The sequence below is a fragment of the Bos taurus genome, chromosome 5 (genome assembly GCF_002263795.3).
Source record: "Bos taurus isolate L1 Dominette 01449 registration number 42190680 breed Hereford chromosome 5, ARS-UCD2.0, whole genome shotgun sequence".
Lineage (NCBI taxonomy): Eukaryota > Metazoa > Chordata > Mammalia > Artiodactyla > Bovidae > Bos > Bos taurus.
Genome location: NC_037332.1, coordinates 2171653 through 2192352, shown reverse-complemented (window position 1 = coordinate 2192352; position 20700 = coordinate 2171653). Strand labels below are relative to the sequence as shown.

At 37.8% G+C, this 20700-nt stretch overlaps 1 protein-coding gene across 1 annotated transcript in view; it reads right to left on the bottom strand.

Moving 5' to 3' along the window:
- TRHDE (thyrotropin releasing hormone degrading enzyme) overlaps nt 1–20700 on the bottom strand; it is a 448987-nt gene that overhangs the window by 178204 nt on the left and 250083 nt on the right. The window contains exon 6 of the mRNA XM_002687170.7: nt 1032–1169. Coding sequence (XP_002687216.4) covers nt 1032–1169 — 138 coding nt within the window. The remainder of the gene's footprint in view (nt 1–1031; nt 1170–20700) is intronic.

Sequence of the window (20700 nt, the reverse complement as noted above, 5' to 3'; positions counted from 1 at the left end):
CTTGTTTTTCAGAAAGAATATTAGCAACTTATTTTCAAACTTAAACATTATTAAATCAATAAAGTATACAGAAATCCCAATAAATGCAAACCAATCTACATCAAAGACAAAGTAAAATTTAAAATTATTTTAACAAGTATTAAGTGGCTGTTAAGTTTTTAACGGGCTTCCCTTGTGGCTCAGCTGGTAAAGAATCCACCTGCAAAATGGGAGACCTAGGTTCAATCCCTGGGTTGGGAAGATCGCCTGGAGAAGGAAAAGGCCACTTACTCCAGTATTCTGGCCTGGAGAATTCCATGGACTGTATAGTCCATGAGGTCACAAAGAGTCAGACATGACTGAGTGACTTTCATTTCCACTTCAAGTGTTTAACACTGAGATGTAGCTGCTTATGTTAAAATTAGAAAAACTAAAGGATAGAGATATAAAGAAAAATCTTAACACAAGTAATGATGGAAAAAAAATTCATAATATATCTTATTTCTACAGATGTCTAGTCATTGGTCCAAAATCTTTGCCATTCAATGCCTATTCTTTAAGATTTTATTTATCATTATTTATTTATTATTTATTATTATCCAGGAAACATGGTTAATTCCCCAAATCATTCTTAAATAATGTTTATAAAATATGTATGTCATGTCACTGCCTATACCCATTTGTAGCAGCCAATCAAAAAGTATTAGGGGCACAGGTGGGAAATAATTTGTCACTACATAGGTCAGCTGTCTTATTAATAACAATAAAACCTGACATTTACATAATGTCATCTGTACAGCAGCTTCATATCAAGACTTCAAATATTTATCTCATTAATACTTCCAATATTTCTATGCATTATTTGGCACATATTTTACTGGTTTATAAAGCAAAACCCTAACTCATAAAATGACATGAACCTAGTGACTATATTTTCTCACAATCCATGTCTATTCACCAAAAAAGAAGAGAAAAATATATATCTTAGCATGAAAGAGTTTGGCCAGGAGAGTGAAATACCCACTTGGCAATTGGGTCTTATCTATTCCCACCTTTTTATATGCGATCCAGTCAAACACCCTGTCGATATCTGTTGCCCGTAGCACTTCCTGTGATACCGGATGGGAACTGGCCAAGCCGTCAAGCAGCATCACTTCATGTAGAACATCCGTCAGAAACCTCTGTTTTTCCTGCAATACAGTAGGTGGAACATCACAGGTGATTCGTGGTTATGACAGAGTATGGGTGACAATATGAACCGAATGTTCAGTGTGTTGCTGACTTGATGATGCTCATCAGCCTACTAGATAAGATTTAACTATAAAGAGAAACCAGTAAATAAAATGCCTCTTAAGTCACTCTAAAATAAAAGTGGCCGATTTGAGCACAACATGAAACAATACCAATGAGCTACAATAGGCCCTAAATAGATAGAAACAATGGACTCTGTGTTTTAACAGTGGTTAAAGCAAATTTGAGAGTGGGCACATAAATGAGACTGACTCAGCTTGCCTATGGGCTGCCCTGGTGGCTCAGATGGTAGGGAGACCTGGATTCAACCCCTGGGTTGGGAAGATCCCCTGGAGGAGGGCAAGGCAACCCACTCCAGTATTCTTGCCTGGAGAATCCCCATGGACAGAGGTACCTGGTGGACTACAGTCTATGGGGTCGCAAAGAGTTGGACATGACTGAATGATTAAGCATACACAGCATGTTCATATGTTCTGCAGGGTCAAATCTAAAATTCCAGCCCCAAATAACCTTTTTAAAGTTCATTCAATACAAGAATAATAACTAAATCTCAGAATTCCAGCACTATTTGTTCTTTCCAGTCCATTCAACAACCCATTCTCTTTCTGTTCCTACCTCCACTCTCTGTCTCACTTATTCTCCCTCTAATACACACATGCAAACACTTATTCTCTAAACGAACTTCAGAGACCACCACAAACAATGAGGCATTATTGACAACAAACTGTAATGTCTCTGGATGTGATACGTGAATTCAGAAAGTAGAGAGCAATAGGTATTAACATTTCATTACCATAAAACTTGTGAAAGTAGACAAAATCGTGAGACCTCTGTACATTGCTGAGACATCAGTATTTGCTTTAATAAAAGCTGACTTGCTATGTCAGAAATAAACTGTAAAAAAAAAAAAGTGCTTCTCTGTTATTTATACAATGTGGTAAAGTAATTAGCCTCCAATTAAAATAAATAAATTTATATTAAAAAAAAAACTAACACCCCCCCCCCAAAAAAAAAGAAGTCTGCTTTAAAGAAACAGCTTGGTTCTGTTAACAAAAATGCTGGCAGTTATCAGTCCGCCTAGCCTACTGCCTTCATTGAGGGAGGAGGAGAGAAAAAAGAAGTTGCAAGAGATAATGAGAGCTAAATAGCCCCTGGATAGCTGGGACCTGAGGAGTATCATTACAGAGATTAAAGACTGCAGTGCTTTAATTGCTCTAGCTAATTCTGAACTCATTCCTGGAGCCTCCAAATTTTGGGCCAGCAGATAAATTGCTTGATTTCTGAGTAAGCTGTAATTTCAAGCTGATACTACACCAATTCTGGATTTTAAAAATTGGAAATGGACAATAAATATACTAAGAAAAGAATGGTTAACTAAGCATATGTGTTAATAAGCATAAGCATATTAATAAGCATATTAATTTAAATCTGGCTTTAAAAACAACATTTTTGTTCATCATCACTTACTTGCTCAATAATTTAGTATGTTTAATCAATTTAACTAGTCATCCAAGTATTACTGTAAGGTTTATTTTCTAATAGCTTATTTTTATAGCCTGTGGACTTTATATTTAATTTCTTTGGTCCTTATTTTTCATCTAAGAATTTCAAATCAGTTCTCCATCCAAAAGGGCTGTGTTACAGTGACTGAACCAAAAGTCACTCTGACTCCCGGAAGAATACTTCAGACCCTAAGAGACCTTATAATAAAAAAAACAAACTTATAATGAATTAAGTGACAAGTATTACACAAAAAAATACTGTATTTCTTCTTAAACTGAGTTCCTAATTCAACATGAACTGAAGAAAGTGAAATTGGACCTTGTGATTTAAAAATTCGAATTAAAAAACTGGCATTTACATTGCCCATTTTAAGTCCACAGAAAGCAAAGACAAGATCTCAGACAAATGGCGTAGATTTAGAGGATAAGAGAAATTCATATATTTCCAAAAAGCAGATAGGCAATCTTGTTGTTCATTTAATTTTAAAATGTACATTAAAGCTATTTAATACTGGTATTAATGAGGAATTATGGAATATATAATGATACTTCAACTTGACAACTGAACATTTTTATTTATAAAAACTACCAACTGAAGATGTGATGTCCATTCTGAAGATCAAATAATACACAACTCTTCAAATAATAATTATTGCTCCTTTACATCACTCAAACATCTTATCAAAAAAACCAGTGCAAAATGAAAACCTTAACCAGAATGATTTATGTTAACCTTAATTTTTAACATTTAGAAACAATAAATACATATTAGTCAATATCAAAATTTAGCAAACATAACTTGGTTTGCTGGAAATGACATTTTGTTAAATGACCATATTTGTTAAAAGTAAATGACCATGTAATTATAAAAATTAAATCCGAGATAACTTTCAAAAATGGAGATCCAACCAGTCCATCCTAAAGGAAGTCAGTCCTGAATATTCATTGGAAAGACTGATGCTGGATACTTTGCTCCAATACTCCAAGACTGATGCTCCAATACTTTGGCCACCTGACCCTGTTGTTGAGAAAGATTGAAGGCGAGAGGAGAAGGGGACGACAGAGGACAAGATGGTTGGATGGCATCACCGACTCAATGGACATGAGTTTGAGTGAACTCAGGGAGTTGGTAATGGACAGGGAGGCCTGGCGTGCTGCGGTCCATGGGGTCGCAGAGCCAGACACGACTGAGCAACTGAACTGAACTGAATTGAAACTATACTTATATATTTATATAATAATGATGATATATTACTTCATGCTTCTGGAGAAAAATAAAAACAAATCTTTGGTCAGTGGAATTGCAAAAGGGAGGGTTTAAATTGAGCAGTATTGAGTCGTTAGCAAAAAATTCATCTCTACATTTTTGGAGAGAATGACACTGACTGAGAAAGGGGGCATTAAAAGAGATTAAGATTTTAATCTTAATTTATTTAATCTGGAATCAAGATTGCTGGGAGAAATATCTATAACCTCAGATATGCAGACGACACCACCCTTAAGGCAGAGAGTGAAGAACTCAAGAGCCTCTTGATGAAAATGAAAGAGGAGTAAAAAAGTTGGTTTAAAACTCAACATTCAAAAAACTAAGATCATGGCATCTGGTCCCATCACTTCATGGCAAATAGATGGGCAAACAAAGGAAGTTCAGGGGTCTCAAAGAGTTGGACACAACTGAGCAGCTGAACTGAACTGAAAAGAGATTAAAAGAGAAAGAAGAAAAAAAGGAAAAAAGAAAATCCTGGCAAAAGACATTCACAAAGCTCAAAGAGAGAATAACTTGAGGGGGAAAAAGGAAAAATTTCTAAAAGGAAAACGGAAAATTGCAAATGCAATTTAACAAAACTACAAAGAGCTTCCAAGAGAGAAGGTGCTACTTTTTTTATAAAAGATCCATGTCACTATAAAATAAGAAATATTTTTACTTTGTCAGTCCCTGGCAAGAGCCTTCCCTCCTTTACCCTCTTATCAATGACAAAAACAGCTATAGCAAAAATTCCTAATAACAGTCAATTGCTTACTGTTGATGTGAGACTGTGAAAGTTTAAAAATAAAGCAAAAGAAATCCTGGGTTTTATGTGAAATAAAAGAACAAACAAAAGTTAGCCACAGTGAATGAAATAATAGTTTTCTCTCATAGACTAGAAATGCTAAAAAATTTTGAGACATTCTTTTGGACTCTGTGGGAGAGGGAGAGGGTGGGATGATTTGGGAGAATGGCACTGAAACATGTATAATATCATATATGAAACGAACTGCCAGTCCAGGTTCAATGCAGGATACAGGATGCTCGGGGCTAGTGCACTGGGATGACCCAGAGGGATGGTATGGGGAGGGAGGTGGAGGGGGGTTCAGGATGGGGAACACGTGTACACCTGTGGTGGATTCATGTTGATGTATGGCAAAACCAATGCAATATCGTAAAGTAATTAGCCTCCAATTAAAACAAATAAATTTATATTAAAAAAATTTTTTGAGACAAAAACACAGTGAAGTATAATTATTGATGGAAAGCTTAATGGAAAATGTAGAAGTGAATATGATCCTTGAAGTAACTTTAAAGTTGTGTGCATGTGTGTGTGTTTGTGTGCAGGGAAAAATATATTTTACTCGATATTTTAAGGACACTGTGATAGCCCATTCTACAACTTTTAAAATGCAGAACAATAGGCAAAATGGAGAACTTTAAAATCTGTTAACAAGAAGTTTATTGTTAGCAATAATAATAAATCCTACCATTCTGATACAGACACTTCTTAGAGATGTTACATACATGCCTAAACTTAAACAGTCCCAATAATACTGAATATGTGTATCAATTTGTGCTGAGCTATTTTCAAAAATATATTGCATTTGAATTTTTGGAGAACAGTGTAAAAGCCTTTTCAGAAAAGTAAAATGTGAACGAATGCACAGAGTTGAGAATAACACATGGAAAAGAATGTCATTATTATTTTATTCATACATTCATTTAACAAATATGTTAAATTCCTACACAATGCCAGATACTGAACTGTGTTTTGGGAATAAATACATGACTAACATTTCATCCTCAACCTTAAAGAACTCAAAACCAGAAGAGAAAGTACAAGAGAAAGATAAACAGCTAACTGCATTATAATATGATGGGTGTTATAAAACATGAAATATGAAATGATTAATTAGTTCAGAAAAGGCTTCACAGAGGAGGTGACATTAAAGTGGGCTGTTGAAGGATGAAAGTCTACTGAGATGAATGGGGAAAGCAACTTAAAAGGGCAAATCTAGGTAGAGGAAACGGTGGGGGGGAAAGCCAGTCCATTTGAATCCTAAGATATGGGGTTGAAGGTTTGGTCTTAATAAATAGGCAGTAGCAGACATAGTGACATAATAAAAGCAGTGTCTCAGGAAAATTAGCTTATCTGAGGTATACAGAATGGCTGATATATGTAGAAATGAGAGGCAGGAATTGGTTATTGTACTGAGGGATATGTGATGATGTATTAGAGTAGGTGTTACTGAAGGACTTTTGAATCTGAGAGAGACTTTGAATGAATGATCAAGTGACACTGAAGCCTTGGTCCCTAGGGGGTAAAGAGGAAGTCCCAGTGAATAACTATACAGAATGATTTGATGGATTTTTAAAAGATTTTAGATTGACAGAATAAAGGTCGGGGGCATGTGACTGACAGAAGTGAAGGAGTGGATAAAGTGTGGTTTGGAGGGCAAGCTAAAAAGATCAGTTTTCGACATGCTGCCAGGAGTGTGCCAGTGAACCTTTAGAAAGCAATGTGGCACAGGCAATTCAAAGTAACAGCCCAGGTCTAAGACACAGGGCAAGTCCTAACAACTTTTTGCAATAAATAGCAATCTGTATTAAAAAATGTAAATAAAGTCTCAGAAAGAACCAACTCTTTTAAAAATTTTTTCTTACTAACATTTCATATACTGATATTTAGTAGTATATGTGAAATGAGTTATTAAGAATTCTTATCATCACAGATACACTTGAAAAAATTAATTCCTTGATATCCCCAAATCAAGGCTTCTGCCTGAACATGTCAAGATCTGAATATGCCTGATCTAGTTATAGTCATGGTGATGGTGGGAAGTGCTTATGAAGAAAGGCTGACTAATTTTAGTGAAGAGCAATACCAGACAGACATTTTGACTCATCATCAGAAAGGAAAGAAAAAAAAATCAAATAATCTGAATTGAAATCAAAGAAAGTCAGCTATATCAAAATAGACAAAGAGATGAGAGCCAATTCAAGATGTGGCGAGGTGCTTATAGGCAAAAAAGAGTGGGAAAAAATTCTCCAGGCAGACATGGGTTACATCAGAGCAGTCACAGGACTCAATTTTATTTTTTTAATTTAATCTTTATTAAAATGATTTTAATGCTTATTTTTTTAATGATTTGAAATGTTGTGTTAGTTTCTGCTACACAGCAAAGTGAATTAGTTAGGTATAATCTTTTTAGATTCTTTTCCTATATGTGTCATTACAGAGTACTGAGTTCCTTGCACTGCATGGTAGGTCCTTCCTAGTTACTTATTTTAAATGTATGTATGTGTCAGTCCTAGTCTCCCATTTTATCCCCCCTTACCTCCTGGTAGCCATAACTTTGTTTTGTCTCTATGACTCTGTTCTGTGAATAAGTTTATTTGTACCGTTTTTTAGATTTCACATATCTAGGAGGATAGATCTGAAATAAATGGCTCTTTCATTATTCCTGGGAGAAAAGATGAGAACACTGCTAGAAAGTTGATGACAGAGTCCTAGACTGAAAAAAAATATCTGCCGTTCACTTAACTGTCTGGCCACAAGCAAGTTACTCAGTCTTTTCAGACCTCAGGACACTCATTTGTAAACATGTATGGTGGTGGCTCAGACTGTAAAGCGTCTGCCTACAATGCAGGAGACCCGGGCTCGATCCCTGGGTCGGGAAGATCCCCTGGAGAAGGAAATGGAAACCCACTCCAGTATTCTTGCCTGGAAAATCCCATGGACGGAGGAGCTTGGTTGGCTACTGTCCATGTGGTCGCAAAGAGTCAGACACGACTGAGCAACTTCACTATCACTATGGTTGTGAAGATTGAATAAGATGATTTGTTCTACAAATATTTGTTGAGCACCTGCCATATCCCATGTGGTATACTCGGTTCTGAGCATAAAAAGAAAGACACGAATCCAACTTCAGAGATTCTATACTAGTAGAATGAGAGACAAAGATGAAACAAATATTAATAGCACCTACTATATATACAAATGGAAATAGGTTCAGAATATGATGTGACCTCACAGAGAAGGTGTCATTTGGTCTGCCTGGAAGAAGGAAGGAAAGCTTCTGAACTGATAATTTGAGTTGAATCTTTAAGGATGATTGGAGTTTTCCAGAATATAGTAGAAAAGGGCATTTTGGACAGAAAAAAAAAATCTGGTATATAGGGAAAGTTATGGAGATTTGAAACAGCCTGGCCTATTTGGGGGGCTCCAGAGCTCTACGTGGCAGAAGACAGGGAGCATAATGGGTAAACGAACAGTGATTAGTACAGAGAGACAGACAAGAACAAAATCAAGATCCTCAATGCCAAGTTAGGAAACTAGAATTAAGAAGCGACATCATCAGACTTATATTTAAAGAGATGACTATGAATACTGGAAGGTGGGCTGGAGGGAGGAGCAACTCAAAACAAAATAGGGCCATATTGCACAATCACCCACAAACAGCATGAGGCACAGGCTTTATCTCTGTGATCACAAAGTATCTACAATTTAGTTCCATTTTGTGATGACCAGTGGTGAACAAACATGGTATTTACTTTCAAATTCCAGAATGTATGAATCAAATATAGATTTAGACATAAATATAGACCTAAGCATAAATATTTAGATATGTATGTAGATACACATATAGATAAACAAATAGATACAAGTATTTCCTTTTTCAGTGTTTTCATTTGTTTATTTAAAGCAATGTTTTATTCCAGGTTTAATGTTGACAATAATCTCTTGAACATAGATAAAGGCACTTTTCGAATCCATAGTGTCAAATGAACAAGAATATCTGACAAAAATCATTTGAACAATACAATCTAATTCCATTCGTGTTTACTGAGGGCTTAGTATAAGGCAACCTTCACGTGTCAGTAGCTGGGGAAGCAAATGCATTTGGGGCACAATTCCTAGCTCCAAGAAACTCCCTTTATGATGGGGAAAATAGATATATGTACACACATTAGTGCTATTTGATGGGTAAAGTACTAGCAGCCAAGCAAAGTACTACGTGGATCACAATCAACTGTGGAAAATTCTGAAAGAGATTGGAACACCAGACCACCTGACCTGTCTCTTGAGAAACCTATATACAGGTTAGGAAGCAACACTTAGAAATGGACATGGAACAACAGACTGGTTCCAAATAGGAAAAGGAGTACGTCAAGGCTGTATATTGTCACCCTGCTTATTTAACTTCTATGCAGAGTACATCATGAGAAATGCTGGGCTGGAAGAAGCACAAGCTGGAATCAAGATTGCTAGGAGAAATATCAATAACCTCAGATATGCAGATGACACCACCCTTATGGCAGAAAGTGAAGAGGAACTAAAAAGCCTCTTGATACAGGTGAAAGAGGAGAGTGAAAAAGTTGGCTTAAAGCTTAACATTCAGAAAACGAAGATCATGGCATCTGGTCTCATCACTTCATGGGAAATAGATGGGGAAACAGTGGAAACAGTGGTTGACTCTATTTTTCTGGGCTCCAAAATCACTGCAGATGGTGATTGGAGCCATGAAATTAAAATACACTTACTCTTGGAAGGAAAGTTATGACCAACCTAGATAGCATATTCAAAAGCAGAGACATTACTTTGCCAACAAAGGTCCCTTTAGTCAAGGCTATGATTTTTCCAGTGGTCATGTATGGATGTGAGAGTTGGACTATAAAGAAAGCTGAGCACTGAAGAATTGATGCTTTTGAACTGTGGTGTTGGAGAAGACTCTTGAGAGTCCCTTGGACTGCAAGGAGATCCAACCAGTCCATTCTAAAGGAGATCAGTCCTGGGTGTTCATTGGAAGGGCTGATGTTGAAGCTGAAACTCCAACATTTTGGCCACCTGATGCGAAGAGCTGACTCATTTGAAAAGCCCTTGATGCTGGCAAAGATTGAGCGCAGGAGGAGAAGGGGAAAACAGAGGATGAGATGGCTGGATGGCATCACCGCCTCGATGGACATGGGTTTGGGTGGACTCTGGGAGTTGGTGATGGACAGGGAGGCCTGGCATGCTGTGGTTCATGGGGTCACAAAGAGTCGGACATGATTGAGTGACTGAACTGAAGTGAAAGTTCTATGGGAGCAGAGAATAGAGTGAAAGTTTCGGTGAAAGTGCTTTCAGTGTCTATGACCATGCTGACTGCATTGCCGGTAATCCATCATAAACAGAAGAAAGAAGCTATGTCATTCATATTTTGTGTCTTTGGAAATCTGTACTACCATGTACCATAGTGGTTAAGAATCTGCCTGGCAATGAAGGAGCCACAGTAGACGCGGGTTTGACCCATAGGTCAGGAAGAGCCCCTGGAGTAGGAAATAGCAACCCACTCCAGTATTTTTGATGGGGAAGTTCCATGGACAGAGGAGCCTGTTAGGCTACCATACATGGGGTTACAGAGTTGGACACGACTGAGAAATAACTCCAGAAAGAATGAAGGGACGGAGCCAAAGCAAAAAGAATACCCAGCTGTGGATGTGTCTGGTGATAGAAGCAAGGTCCGATGCTGTAAAGAGCGATATTGCATAGGAACCTGGAATGTTAGGTCCACGAATCAAGGCAAATTGGAAGTGGTCAAACAAGAGATGGCAAGGGTGAACGTCGACATTCTAGGAATCAGCAAACTGAAATGGACTGGAATGGGTGAATTTAACTCAGATGACCATTATATCTACTACTGCAGGCAGGAATCCCTCAGAAGAAATGGAGTAGCCATCATGGTCAACAAAAGAGTCTGAAATGCAGTACTTGGATGCAATCTCAAAAACGACAGAATGATCTCTGTTCGTTTCCAAGGCAAACCATTCAATATCACAGTAATCCAAGTCTATGCCCCAACCAGTAATGCTGAAGAAGCTGAAGTTGAACGGTTCTATGAAGACCTACAAGACCTTTTAGAACTAACACCCAAAAAGATGTCCTTTTCATTATAGGGGACTGGAATGCAAAAGTAGGAAGTCAAGAAACACCTGGAGTAACAGACAAATTTGGCCTTGGAGTATAGAATGAAGCAGGGCAAAGACTAATAGAGTTTTGCCAAGAAAATGCACTGGTCATAACACCCTCTTCGAACAACACAAGAGAAGACTCTATACGTGGACATCACCAGATGGCCAACATCGAAATCAGACTGATTATATTCTTTGCAGCCAAAGATGGAGAAGCTCTATACAGTCAACAAAAACAAGACCAGGAGCTGACTATGGCTCAGACCATGAACTCCTTATTGCCAATTTCAGACTTAAAGTGAAGAAAGTAGGGAAAACCACTAGACCATTCATGTATGACCTAAATCAAATGATTATTGTAAATGATTAGTGTAAATGATTATACAGTGGAAGTGAGAAATAGATTTAAGGGCCTAGATCTGACAGATAGAGTGCCTGATGAGCTATGGAATGAGGTTCATGACCTTGTACAGGAGACAGGGATCAAGACCATCCCCATGGAAAAGAAATGCAAAAAAGCAAAATGGCTGTCTGGGGCAGCCCTACAAATAGCTGTGAAAAGAAGAGAAGTGAAAAGCAAAGGAGAAAAGAAAAGATATAAACATCTGAATGCAGAGTTCCAAAGAATAACAAGAAGAGATAAGAAAGCCTTCTTTAGCGATCATTGCAAAGAAATAGAGGAAAACAACAGACTGGGAAAGACTAGAGATCTCTTCAAGAAAATCAGAGATACTGAAGGAACATTTCATGCAAAGATGGGCTCGATAAAGGACAGAAATGGTATGGACCTAACAGAAGCAGAAGATATAAAGAAGAGATGGCAAGAATACACAGAAGAACTGTACAAAAAAAGATCTTCACGACCCAGATAATCACGATGGTGTGATCACTCACCTAGAGCCAGACATCCTGGAATGTGAAGTCAAGTGGGCCTTAGAAAGCATCACTACGAACAAAGCTAGTGGAGGTGATAGAATTCCAGTTGAGCTATTCCAAATCCTGAAAGATGATGCTGTGAGAGTGCTTCACTCAATATGCCAGCAAATTTGGAAAACTCAGCAGTGGCCACAGGATTGGAAAAGGTCAGTTTTCATTCCAATCCCAAAGAAAGGCAATGCAAAAGAATGCTCAAACTACCACACAATTGCACTCATCTCACACGCTGGTAAAGTAATGCTCAAAATTCTCCAAGCCAGTGTTCAGCAATATGTGAACTGTGAACTTCCTGATGTTCAAGTTGGTTTTAGAAAAGGAAGAGGAACCAGAGATCAAATTGCCAACATCTGCTGGATCATCAAAAAAGCAAGAGAGTTCCAGAAAAACATCTATTTCTGCTTTATTGACTATGCCAAAGCCTTTGACTATGTGGATCACAATCAACTGTGGAAAATTCTGAAAGAGACTGGAATACCAGACCACCTGATCTGCCTCTTGAGAAACCTGTATGCAAGTCAGGAAGCAACAGTTAGAACTGGACATGGAACAATAGACTGATTCCAAATAGGAAAAGGAGTACATCAAGGCTGTATATTGTCACCTTGTTTATTTAACTTATATGCAGAGTACATCATGAGAAATGCTGGACTGGAAGAAACACAAGCTGGAATCAAGATTGCCGGGAGAAATATCAATAACCTCAGATATGCAGATGACACCACCCTTATGGCAGAAAGTGAAGAGGAACTCAAAAGCCTCTTGATGAAGGTGAAAGTGGAGAGTGAAAAAGTTGGCTTAAAGCTCAACATTCAGAAAACGAAGACCATGGCATCCGGTTCCACCACTTCATGGGAAATAGATGGGGAAACAGTGGAAATAGTGTCAGACTTTATTTTGGGGGACTCCAAAATTACTTTAGATGGTGACTGCAGCCATGAAATTAAAAGACGCTTACTCCTTGGAAGGAAAGTTATAACCAACCTAGATAGCATATTCAAAAGCAGAGACATTACTTTGTCAACAAAGATCCGTCTAGTCAAGGCTATGGTTTTTCCTGTGGTCATGTATGGATGTGAGAGTTGGACTGTGAAGAAGGCTGAGCACCGAAGAATTGATGCTTTTGAACTGTGGTGTTGGAGAAGACTCTTGAGAGTCCCTTGGACTGCAAGGAGATCCAACCAGTCCATTCTGAAGGAGATCAGCCCTGGGATTTCTTTGGAAGGAATGATGCTGAAGCTGAAACTCCAGTACTTTGGCCACCTCATGCGAAGAGTTGACTCATTGGAAAAGACTCTGATGCTGGGAGGGATTGGGGGCAGGAGAAGAAGGGGACGACAGAGGATGGGATGGCTGGATGGCATCACTGACTCGATGGACTTGAGTCTGGGTGAACTCCGGGAGTTGGTGATGGACAGGGAGGCCTGGCGTGCTGCGATTCATGGGGTCACAAAGAGTCAGACACGACTGAGCGACTGATCTAATCTGAGCATTCGTGCATATATTCATATTTTATATCTTTGGAAATCTATACTACCATAAGATAAACACGTTCAAGACTCCATAGGTTGAACAAAACACCACATGAGCCATTACTAATCCGAACCTCCTGCTTACAGAAGACTAGAAAAAGGGACAGAGCCATAACTAGCAGTGCATATTTAGGCTCTTCACTCTTGTTCTTCATGACTTACTCAAATCAGGACAAAGTAAAGGATAGGAATGTAATCAAAAATTCAAGTAAGAAAAACAAGCATATTGGAGGAAGATATTCTTCAGGTTTTATTTATGTGATATTGTATCTCTGTGACTTTGCAATTAACATCTTTTATAGACACATAACACAATCTCATATTTGTAAACATTAGAAATTATTTGGATTCCAAGTGTCTTAAATATTAAAAGAATTGTATTCTGTAATTTTATATTTCAACATACTTTTATAAAGTTCTAAAATGTCCAAAATTATTCTAAGATTTACTCAGTTAAAAGTTAGCTAGATATACTTGTGAAATATTATTCATTATTTAGCTGATTAAAATTAACCTTCTGTAGATATCTAAATTATACAATAAATGTAATAAAGCTAAAGATGTAGTGAAAATAAGTGTTACTTCTATATAATATTCCTTAAAAATCAACATTTCAAAATCTCATGTTTAAATACACATGCCTAAGTTGTTGATAATCATTTTTATGTGCAGGTTGTTAAAGCAGTCCCACTTTAAGTCTGACTTAAAGTCAAACTTATGTAAACACACATACATTAAATAGGCATTAAATAATAATTTTAGAAATAATTACCATATAAGCATTAATGCTTATAATGAAACAAGCACTGCACTAAAAATTTTACTTCTGTATTCGTTCACATAACTTTTTACAGAAAGTGATACACAAACACAGTTATCTGAGCAGATCTCTGTAGTTGTTCAGTCGCTAATTCATGTCTGATTCCTTGCAACCCCATGGACTGGAGCACCCCAGGCTTCCCTGTCTTTCACTATCTCCTAGAGTATGCTCAAAATCATGTCCATTGAGTCAGTGATGCTATCCAAACATCTCATCCTCTGTCACCCCCTTCTCTTCCTGCCCTCAATCTTTCCCAGCATCAGGGTCTTTTCTAGTAAGTTGGCTCTTCACATCAGGTGGCCAATGCATACAATATTATTCTGTAATTTCACATAAGCCTTACAGTAACCAAAACTGTCCTAATGTTCTTATTTCTTTTAACCATTAACCACATTTCATCCACTGCCAAGTGACAAACACTTTAAGATACCTTAGTCAATGCAGTCGGAGAAGGCAATGGCACCCCACTCCAGTACTCTTGCCTGGAAAATCCCATGGACAGAGGAGCCTGGTGGGCTGCAGTCCATGGGGTCGCTAAGAGTCGGACACGACTGAGCGACTTCACTTTCACTTTTCACTTTCATCCATTGGAGAAGGCAATGGCAACCCACTCCAGTGTTCTTGCCTGGAGAATCCCAGGGATGGGGGAGCCTGGTGGGCTGCTGTCTATGGGGTCGCACAGAGTCGGACACAACTGAAGCAACTTAGCAGCAGCAGCAGCAGCAGCAGCAATCAATGCAGTAACTAAAAGAGCAATTATATCTGTACAAGACTATTTTGGATCACTTTCTAAGGCTCTCATAACCCCAAATAACCCCCTGCACATGTTTGTATGAACTGATATATTCCCAAACATGATTAACACAAAGAAAGTGCCTTAAACTGTGAGTCTCTTCAATGACTACACCCTTCAGTTGACTTATGTTTCGTTTGTAACATCCAGGCTGAACATGTCATGTCCCATATTATCCAAGATGTGACACAGTTAAGAGGAAATGCTAAGATGAAGCACAAAATGGGCTGCATTGTATTCAATCAAATTCTAAACCTTCTGCATACTTACTCAATAACCTTTAAGACAGAGCAATATTGACATGGCAGAAGTCACTATCAATTAGTCGTTTATATATTTATTAATTATGATAATCCTGGGTGTTACAGAATAACCTTGAATGTGCTTCAAATGTCAATCACTGTAATAACTATGAACAGTTTGTCTAATTACATCGCTCATTCTGATTCTAGCAGCCCCCAAAAATCACTGTGAACAATCGCCATATGCCATGGGCTTTTACATAACCCTCTTAAAATGTTCATACCATTTTATATTTTAGGATTTTTTTCCTTCTGTTTTCCTTCAAACACTTACCAAACGTAGTTTTACATGTTTTTTTTCTTACTATCCTTTTTATTAATAATCCAATGAATGATTTTCTATATGATACAAACACTGTTATAATCTTTCATAATTTTTAATGTCTCTCATTTCATAAATTTTTGTTCACTTTTGACCAAATTTTTATTATTGATTACCTCATTGATGCTATACTTTGGATTAAATGTTGAGAAATAATGGTGAAATAAACTTCCTTAACTGAGGAAGTGTACTGTTCAGTGGGAGAGATTTAATTCTTGTCCTTTCTTAGTTCACATGAGTTCATACTTACACTTCTACATGTCACTTAAGGACCTTCTGCAGAAAGAGGTAATGGCTTCTTCATATTTTCAATAACCCTCTGCCTACCCTGGCAATAAGAATCTTTTCCTCTATCCCTACGCTTAGTTGTTTTGAGAAGCTGATAAGACATTTCAATAAAATCAAATTTGCCAATACTTTTTGCTATTTCATGCATTTGTTTTGCACATCAGTCACAAGAAGCTGCTAATATTTTCAGTTCAGTTCAGTTCAGTCGCTCAGTTGTGTCCGACTCTTCGCGACCCCATGAATCGCAGCACGCCAGGCCTCCCTGTCCATCACCAACTCCCAGAGTTCACTCAGACTCACGTCCATCGAGTCAGTGATGCCATCCAGCCATCTCATCCTCTGTCGTCCCCTTCTCCTCCTGCTCCCAATCCCTCCCAGCATCAGAGTCTTTTCCAATGAGTCAACTCTTCGCATGAGGTGGCCAAAGTACTGGAGTTTCAGCTTTAGCATCATTCCTTCCAAAGAAATCCCAGGGCTGATCTCCTTCAGAATGGACTGGTTGGATCTCCTTGCAGTCCAAGGGACTCTCAAGAGTCTTCTCCAACACCACAGCTCAAAAGCTTCAATTTTTCGGCGCTCAGCCTTCTTCACAGTCCAACTCTCACATCCATACATGACCACAGGAAAAACCATAGCCTTGACTAGACGGACCTTTGTTGACAAAGTAATGTCTCTGCTTTTGAATCTACTATCTAGGTTGGTTATAACTTTCCTTCCAAGGAGTAAGCGTCTTTTAATTTCATGGCTGCAGTCACCATCTGTAGTGATTTTGGAGCCCCCAAAAATAAAGTCTGACACTGTTTCCACTGTTTCCCCATCTATTTCCCATGAAGTGATGAGACTGGATGCCATGATCTTCGTTTTCTGAATGTTGAGCTTTAAGCCAACTTTTTCACTCTCCTTGTTCACTTTCATCAAGCAGCTTTTTAGTTCCTCTTCACTTTCTGCCATAAGGGTGGTGTCATCTGCATATCTGAGGTTATTGATACTTCTCCTGGCAATCTTGATTCCAGCTTGCGTTTCTTCCAGTCCAGCATTTCTCATGATGTACTCTGCATATAAGTTAAGTAAGCAGGGTGATAATATACAGGCTTGATGTACTCCTTTTCCTATTTGGAACCAGTCTGTTGTTCCATGTCCAGTTCTAACTGTTGCTTCCTGACCTGCATACAGATTTCTCAAGAGGCAGGTCAGGTGGTCTGGTATTGTCACATTAAAAATAAGCTAGGAAGACCCTGTAATACTTGATTAATAAAACGTAATCCAGAGTATTCTGAAACACACACTGAGATTCAATTTCTATTTACATCCTAATGGAAAGTTTCTGATATCAGTCAGGTCTAGAATCAGAAAACTTGGGAAATAAATAAATTTAGATGAAAATACCCCACCATACCATCACCATCACCACCACTGCAAAGAGAAGAACAGAAATCTTTTTAAATTTTTTTTTAAGTACTCATCTTCTGAGCAAAGCTGTGAAGCTTTGGGAAGAAATAGAACTTAACTGAGCAAAAAGATACTCAAAATCTAAATAAAAATAGCTATTGTAACTAGGTAAATCCGAGTAAATGTTAGAGAATATTTGATCCATGTAACATAAAAATGATAATAGGTAGCTAGATGTTCTTACTGCTCCATCATTTGGCTAATCCTCTGAGACTTACTGCACTAAATCTTATTTTCCAAACAAATCCATGAATATGAACAGTCTGATTGAGTCTATGGATCTGTGTCTTTGAGCTATCCCATAAACAAAACAACTCTGACAGAAGCTTGGCTGTCAGTCAGTTCAGTCGGTCAGTCGTGTCCGACTCCCTGTGATCCCATGGACTGCAGCACGCCAGGCCTCCCTGTCCATCACCAGCTCCTGGAGCTTACTCAAATGCATGGCCATTGAGTCAGTGATGCCATCCAACCATCTCATCCTCTGTCATCCCCTACTCCTGCTGCCTTCAGTCTTTCCCAGAATCATGGTCTTTTCCAATGAGTCAGTTCTTCATATCAGGTGGCCAAAGTATTGGCATTTCAGCTTCAGCATCAGTCCTTCCAATAAATATTCAGGACTGATTTCCTTTAGGATTGACTGGTTGGATCTCCTTGAAACCCAAGGACTCTCAAGAGTCTTCTCCAACACCACAGTTTCAAAAGTATCAATTCTTTGGAGCTCAGCTTTCTTCACAGTCCAACTGTCACATCCATACATGACCACTGGAAAAACCATAGCTTTGACTAGACGGACCTTTGTTGGCAAAGTAATATCTCTGCTTTTTAATATGCTTTCTAGGTTGGTCATACTTTTCTTCCATGGTTGTCAACTAAGAGGTAAAAATATAAAATCCTAAATCTAATCACACCTTCTAACTGAAACCACCACACAAAAGATAAAATACAGTGTATAAGAAGCTGAAATATACTAGGTCTCTGCTAATAGCAAAATGAAGGTCTCATTTTAGGTACTTGATAATTCTCTGAATTAATTCATTAAACAGAATGAATGAAATGTATAACAATGCAATGGGCAAACCTGTGGCAGCAATCCATCAAACTAGTGTTTGTAAAATTAACATTCATAGCACCCAGGAAAGGCATCAGTGAACTATAAATGAAATCTGGAGAAGACAATATAAAACGGTTAACGGAATAAATTGGACACAGGTGGATTTAAAGTAGGTTCTTCGAGGAAAGTAAGCATCCCCACATATCTTAATTCTTAAAGATCAATATGACAAAGATGACATTCCAATAATCATAACGAATTTTATTTCATTAGTCCCAGGGAAAGGTAAAAAGCTAAATATATAAATAGCTTCAAAAGAAGCTTACTTTATGAATGGTAGACCCACAGAGGTTATTTAACTCAGTGTCAAAACACGTTCTACCCCAAAACATCTTTTTGAATTCATAGTTGAAGAGAGCTGCCTGCGTGGTGGCCTGCATAGATGTCTAACCATTACCACACTCTCAGACTCTTAAGAAAAATGACAGCCAAGATGTGTACTTTCAAGACACATAGCAGTAGGTCTTACTCTGTTTCACAGGGAATTAACATATTTAAAGTGCTTAAGGTATACAGTAAATATTATATGTCTTTATTTTTACAAGTGTTACTGGAGTAATTGAAGCAAAATCTCACCAGCCTCAAATTATTGCTTTTTGCTTTCTCTGGACAGGAAGGTCTCTTACATTTGGCTTTTCGAAAATATCACTTGAACTCACTACTTTCATTTATCACATTCTTGTCTAGTAACATTTGAACAGTGTTAAAGTAACCTTGATGAAAAGAAGGAAAAAAAAAAAAAAAGTCCCATAAAGTGTTATGGACTGAAACAGTCACTCCTGGTTTAGAAATAAGTTGTGTTCTAATGTCTTTTAATGCATATAGTGGCCTGGTTAAGGATGATTAATAATTGGAAAATTAATGAATTAGTCTTTGGTTGTCCTCTTGGTTCCCAGTTTTCCTTTTTGGTTATGTTCATGTTACAGATTTTGCAAAGCAAATTCTTTGTAATATATCTGGGAAAACACTGACTAATATGAAGCGTTGAACAATTCATGTATCATAAGAAGATAAACTTTTTTTTTAAACCAAGTATAGTAAAAGGACAGATTAAACTGGTATAATCTGCTATTGCAAGTCATAAACACTTATGAACAATGATGTCTAACAGAACATTTCATTGTCTTGGTATAAATTTTTGACATCATCAATTTTCTGTTTATCAAGTGATGTCTGACCATTTTTAAGCAAGTTGGAAACTTTTGCTCACAAACTGCTCTCACCTGGTGAATGGGTTAACTTTTCCTGCATTGTCCCTAGATATGAAAAAGGACAGCCTTGCATTATTGTTAGGCTCCAGGTTCAGCAAAAGTTTTCTTCTTAGGAAGTGTCTAATCCTGTCAATGTATTCATTGCTTTTGCAATTCCTAAGGAAAGGTAGCAGAGAAGGCAATGACACCCCACTCCAGTATTCTTGCCTGGAAAATTCCATGGATGGAGGAGCCTGGTAGGCTGCAGTCCATGGGGTCGCTAAGAGTCGGACACGACTGAGCGACTTCACTTTCACTTTTCACTTTCATGCTTTGGAGAAGGAAATGGCAACCCACTCCAGTGTTCTTGCCTGGAGAATCCCAGGGAGGGGGGAGCCCAGTGGGCTGCCATCCCTGGGGTCGCACAGAGTCGGACACGACTAAAGTGACTTAGCAGCAGCAGTAGCAGTAAGGAAAGGTAGAAAGAACTTGACACAATGCAAACCTGCCCATGGTCTCTGGAAGAAATATTTTATTCCAAAGGGAATGCTCATTTATCTTTTATCTCTAAGTTTAAAATATACAAAACCTGAAACACTTGGTGTCTTTCTGAACATAAATGGCTTTTTAAAAAATCATCCTTTAAGAACATACATGAAATTTCAATTTACAGCTTTGTTTTAAATTTTAAAAATTCATATAGTTAAAAAAGTGAGGTAATGTGACTAAGAAGAGCTTCTCAGATACATACCTGTATAGAAGTATATATGAATACTGATGAGTTATGCTTACTTTTTCTTCCCTTTCTAAAAGTATTTAATAAAAGTTGGCCTTTCATTTGAAGCAGTAAATAAAGCAGATTTACATTTTCTGAAACAACACACCTTGATAATAAGCTTTTCAAAAGCTTCCATTTCTCAAACTGTGAAGCCAACATCTTGATTGTTATATAAAATCTATAAGTATAAACAAATGTATGAATGTATTATCAATACTTCAGTTGTCATCTCAAAAATGTATTTTTGCCA